The sequence below is a fragment of the Echinops telfairi genome, unplaced genomic scaffold (assembly GCF_000313985.2).
Source record: "Echinops telfairi isolate 266 unplaced genomic scaffold, ASM31398v2 ScPeMD7_655;HRSCAF=1070, whole genome shotgun sequence".
In the NCBI taxonomy this organism is placed as follows: Eukaryota; Metazoa; Chordata; class Mammalia; order Afrosoricida; family Tenrecidae; genus Echinops; species Echinops telfairi.
The window spans coordinates 26,867,502-26,871,824 of NW_022104553.1; the positions used below are offsets into that span (position 1 = coordinate 26,867,502).

General features: G+C 56.4%; 2 protein-coding genes across 2 annotated transcripts in view; both read right to left on the reverse strand.

Annotated features, from left to right (window-relative positions):
• Nucleotides 1–67, reverse strand: part of APOC2 (apolipoprotein C2) — a 2,655-nt gene extending 2,588 nt beyond the window's left edge. Inside the window, exon 1 of the mRNA XM_004710378.2 lies at nucleotides 23–67. The gene's annotated coding sequence lies outside the window, so the exon portion shown is untranslated. The remainder of the gene's footprint in view (nucleotides 1–22) is intronic.
• Nucleotides 68–578: 511 nt separating this feature from the next.
• APOC4 (apolipoprotein C4) lies at nucleotides 579–2,863 on the reverse strand. Its single transcript, XM_045292982.1, has 3 exons — nucleotides 2,759–2,863; nucleotides 1,041–1,173; nucleotides 579–799 (listed from the first exon to the last, which is right to left on the reverse strand). Exons 1-3 carry the CDS (start codon nucleotides 2,814–2,816, stop codon nucleotides 634–636), a joined length of 357 nt encoding a protein of 118 aa, XP_045148917.1. The 5' UTR covers nucleotides 2,817–2,863; the 3' UTR covers nucleotides 579–633.
• Between the last annotated feature and the right edge of the window lie 1,460 nt (nucleotides 2,864–4,323).

Sequence of the window (4,323 nt, forward strand, 5' to 3'; positions counted from 1 at the left end):
GGGGGGGGGGGATCCCTCTTACCGGACTCCGAAGGGCTGTGCTCACCAGCTCTCGGCAGGGCAGAGAACGGCTTTATAGCTTTCAGATGGTCAGCTCCACCTCCCCTCCCGGCAGCTGCCCCCACCTCCAGCCTAGGTCAAAGTCCTGGCCAACACAAAGGCTGAGGGCGTAGGGGACCAAAAGGGCAGGGACAACCTGGAGGTCAGGCCACAGGAAGCCCCCCCACCCCCTTTCTGACAATCCATCCCCGAGGGAGACGGGCTCGGTGGATACTGTGGGCAGTTTGGGTGTTCTGAGTGGGGTCTGAGATGGGAAGTGAGGGTAAAGTTGGGGTGAGTGGTCACTGTGGGTTTGAGTGGGGAGGGATGCTGCTGCTCCCCAATCTGTATATCATCAATTGAGGAGCCATGGAGTCCATCGGGGGTAGGGCTCAGAACCTAGGTGCTTGCTGCCTGTTCCCTGTGGGTGCTGCTTCTTCTACCAGGCTCTCTGTTCACTCCAAGGATGGGTGGGTGGGGCAGAGAGGTGGGCAGCACACACACACACACACACACACACACACACACACACACACACACACAGAGATTTTTCTTTATTCTTGACTCAAATGGCGAAGGTGGGAGGTGGTCACTCTAATCCAGGTCCTTGGGTCCACAGAGGAGCTGGGGACACAGGCTGTGAGCCTTGTCCAGCAGGGTGTCCTTGGAGCTTCGGAACCACGCCCGGGTGCGGGTGCCCAGCCCTCGCAGGTGGTCATCATAGTAGGTCTGCACAAACCCCTGGAAGCCCTCGGGGCTCCTGCAAGGAAAGGCGTGTCCCCAGCCAAGGCTCCGCTGCCCCTCAAAATTCTGCCCCAGCAGCTATAGGGCTGCCACCCTGATATCTCTGCTTCCAACTCTCACTCCTCTCAGCCCCCAGCCCCTCCTCCCTCAGACCCAGGGACCCAGCCCCAGCCCCTCTTCCCTCAGGCCCAGGGACCCAGCCCCCAGCCCCTCCTCCCTCAGGCCCAGGGACCCAGCCCCCAGCCCCTCCTGCTCACCAGAAGGACTCCCACTTGTTTCTGGTCTTCGTCATCAACTCTTTCAGTTTGCTCTGCATCTGGCTCAAGCGATTCCCCTCCTGCCTGGGGGCCAGAGGGTCCAGGGTCCCCTCAGGGTCTTCATCCTGGCCCACTAGGGGAGCAAAGGGCTTGGATGGGCCAGGGCCCAGAGCACCTCCCTTCCCCTCCCTTTCCCTCCGCCTGGGCTCACTGTCACTGTCAGTCAGCCCCTGGCCCGTGTCCTCACCATCTGCCTCAACCCTTTCTCCCCCCTGACCACTGACCCATCACTGTGAGTCAACTCCCCTCATCCTCTGCACCCCCCACAACCTCTCACCCCTGTGTCTGTGGCAGCTTGTAGCACCTCCTCTCCACCTCCTTAAACTTCAACAGCTCCCTCCGCTCTCTGTGCTTCTCAGAACCCCCACATTCCCTGTCCTGCCTCGGCCCATGGGAGAAGCCTGGGAGGACTTCCGGTCCCTCGTACGGCCAGTCCCTCCTGGAAGGCCAGAGTTTCTGCCTGGACCACAGCTGACTTCCAGGCATGGGCCCCACCTGGACTGTGGCTCATTTGCTGTCAAGTTGATTCTGAAGCCTTGTGTCCGGGGCAGAACTGCTTCCAAGCGTCTGTCTTCAGAAGCAGGTCCCTGGTCTAGCTTCTGATACACTTCTGGGTGGATTTGAACCGCCAACCTTTCGGCCAGTCATCCAGCTCCTAACCATGTCCAGCACCCAGGGCCTCATCCCTTAGAGTGGCGTCCCTTACTGGGTCACCGTGAGAAGTCAGAGTTCAATACGGACAAAGGCGCTTCAACATACTTGTGGACAAGTGGAACTGGGCAGACAGTGGCATTTCCCTGCCAACTTTTTGAAGCCCCCTCCTATAAGGCACTTGGAATGGTGCCTGGAATATTGTCAGGGCCTCTGTTAATATAGGAGAGGAGGCCTGCTGCTATCTGCAAGGTCAACGATTTGAAACCATCTGCCACTCCGCAGTAGAAAGGAGTTTTCTACTCCTGTAAAGAGTTCATCTGGGCGACCCACGGGGGGCCGTCCTACCCTGTCCTATAGGGTCCTTCTGAGTCGGCATGGACTGGATGGCGGTGAGTTTTGAAATCGATACATGTTCCAAGGAGTGCCGGTGCACAGTGGTGAACTAAGCGCTGCTGACAGGTCAGAGGTTCGAACCCACCAGCAGGAGAAAAAGACCAGGCAGCCTGCTTCCGGCATGTGGCCGGCCTCGGCGACCCGATGGGGCAGTTCGCCTCGCCCTGAGGGCTTGCTAGGAGTTATCGTGGACCTGAAGGCAAGGGGTTTGTTTGGACGTCTGTTCAATAAAACATTGGTGAAGCTGAGAACCCGACGTGTTAAACCTGACATCTCTGTGTTGACCCATTTTACATTTTATGCACACGGAGGGATCCGCATTTGAGTGACACACGTGCCCCACGCCCCTACACCTGCATCCACACAGAGCTACATGAAGGGGCTTCCTGCGGAAACCCCTTCTCTCCCATCCCACTGCACCCAGGAGGGTGGCACTCACGCCGTTGAACACCTGTGTGGGGTCAAAGCATAGCTACATACGCTCCTGCTTGTACATGAACACATGCATGTACAAGCCGTATCATACCGCCCCCCCCCACGTCTGCAAACACCCACCCCATTCTGCCAGGCTCTGGGGGGTGCCCCCACACCACCCCCTCACCCCTCCTCACCCACAGTGCAGGCCAGGACCAGAAGACAGAAGCACAGTAGGACCCGGGGGACTGACATTTCAGGGGGCTCCTCTGTCCCTCTGCGCTCAGCGATCTGGGCCTGGGCAGGGGGAGGGGGCACTGAGTAGGGCCCTCCCCTCGCTGCCTCCCCACGCCCCTTGGCACAGACTCAGGGGACAGGGACAACCAGAGGCCCTGGCTGGCCCAGTGAGTGACCTCTCTCCTTTCCCTTCTGATAGGAAAAGAAGAGAGGGGCTCAATTGGGTTCAACTTCTGCCTCCCCACCGCCCTCGGGTCATGTGACAGCTCTTCTCTCTGGGTCTCACTCTCCTGCTTTGCTAAGTATGTTGGGCCCCAACCCCAGACTTCGGGACACTGATTGATTGACGCGAGAAAGCAACGTCAGCTTTGCGGGTTGCTGTGGTGAAACTCTACCAGGGACTTGGGAAAGCTTGTTTGGGAGGTTGGTGGAGAAATGGAATGGAGAGATCATAGCTTCACCCACCCCCCACCCCCAAGAACTTTTGGAGCCCTGATGGCGCTGTGGGTTATGCACCGATGGCTGCAAACCATCAGGTCTATAGTTCGAATCCCACCAGCTGTTCTGAGGGTGGAAAATGAGGCTTTCTGTTCTCATCAAGACTGACAGCCAAAGAAACCCGCAGGGGCCGTTCCCCGTGTCCTACAGGGTCATTATGGGTCAGCATCGACTCCACGGCAGGGAGTTGAGATTTGGGTTTTGAAGCTCCGTCAGACACACGGGTATAACTGGACCAGAAGACCAGACAGAGCCCAGTTCCCACTACCACCACATGTGGGCCCTGAGTGAAAGGAGGTGGGGGGGGAATTGTGGAACAGAAACTCACATTCCTAACAAACAAGCAAGCCAGCCGAGACAGACCCATGGGACTGGTTGAGATGCCCTGAGATTATTGCTGGGACCCGCTTCCAACCTTGAAACAAGACTAACCTTGGGGCTAGGTAGCAAACTGGAGGGGAAAGAACGAAGAAGAACCATCGCCATGAGTAAGTATCCAAACTCAGCCCTTACTGCCATCGAGCCCAGAGAGACCCAGAGACCTGTGGGGACAGGACAGGGTCGAACTGCACCCATGGGTTTCCAAGACCGTTACTCCGGACCGGAATAGAAAGCCTCCTCTTTCTCCTCACAGTGGCTGGTGGGTTCAAACTGCTGACCTTGTGGTTAGCAGCCCAATGCGTAACTACTATGCTATCAGGGCTCCTCATGAAAAAGAACTTAGAGCCTTTAAAATAGCCTCTATGTTAGTCTGGGTTGACTGGAAAAACAAATTCTTAGACACTCGTGTGTAATAGAGAGCTTTATATCAAAGAGTAATTGTATATTAAGGAAACATCCCAACCCAGTCCAGATCAAGTCTATACGTCTGATATTAGCCCTTGTGTTAGTCTGGGTCCTTTAGAGAAACAAATCCACAGAAACTCATGTATAAGAGAGAGTTTCATATAAAGGGTAAGTACACATCAAGAAAACTTCCCAACCCACTGCTGCCCAAGCCCACAAGTCCAACATTAGCCCATATGTC

What these genes read in the sequence shown, in the direction of transcription:
- APOC4 (XM_045292982.1), bottom strand. Translation starts at nt 2,816, where the DNA reads ATGTCAGTCCCCCGGGTCCTACTGTGCTTCTGTCTTCTGGTCCTGGCC. An exon ending in GGTCCTGGCCTGCACTGTGG is followed by an intron (nt 1,174 to 2,758) that starts GTGAGGAGGGGT and finishes TTGCTCCCCTAG; the next exon opens with TGGGCCAGGATGAAGACCCT. An exon ending in AACAAGTGGGAGTCCTTCTG is followed by an intron (nt 800 to 1,040) that starts GTGAGCAGGAGG and finishes CTTTCCTTGCAG; the next exon opens with GAGCCCCGAGGGCTTCCAGG.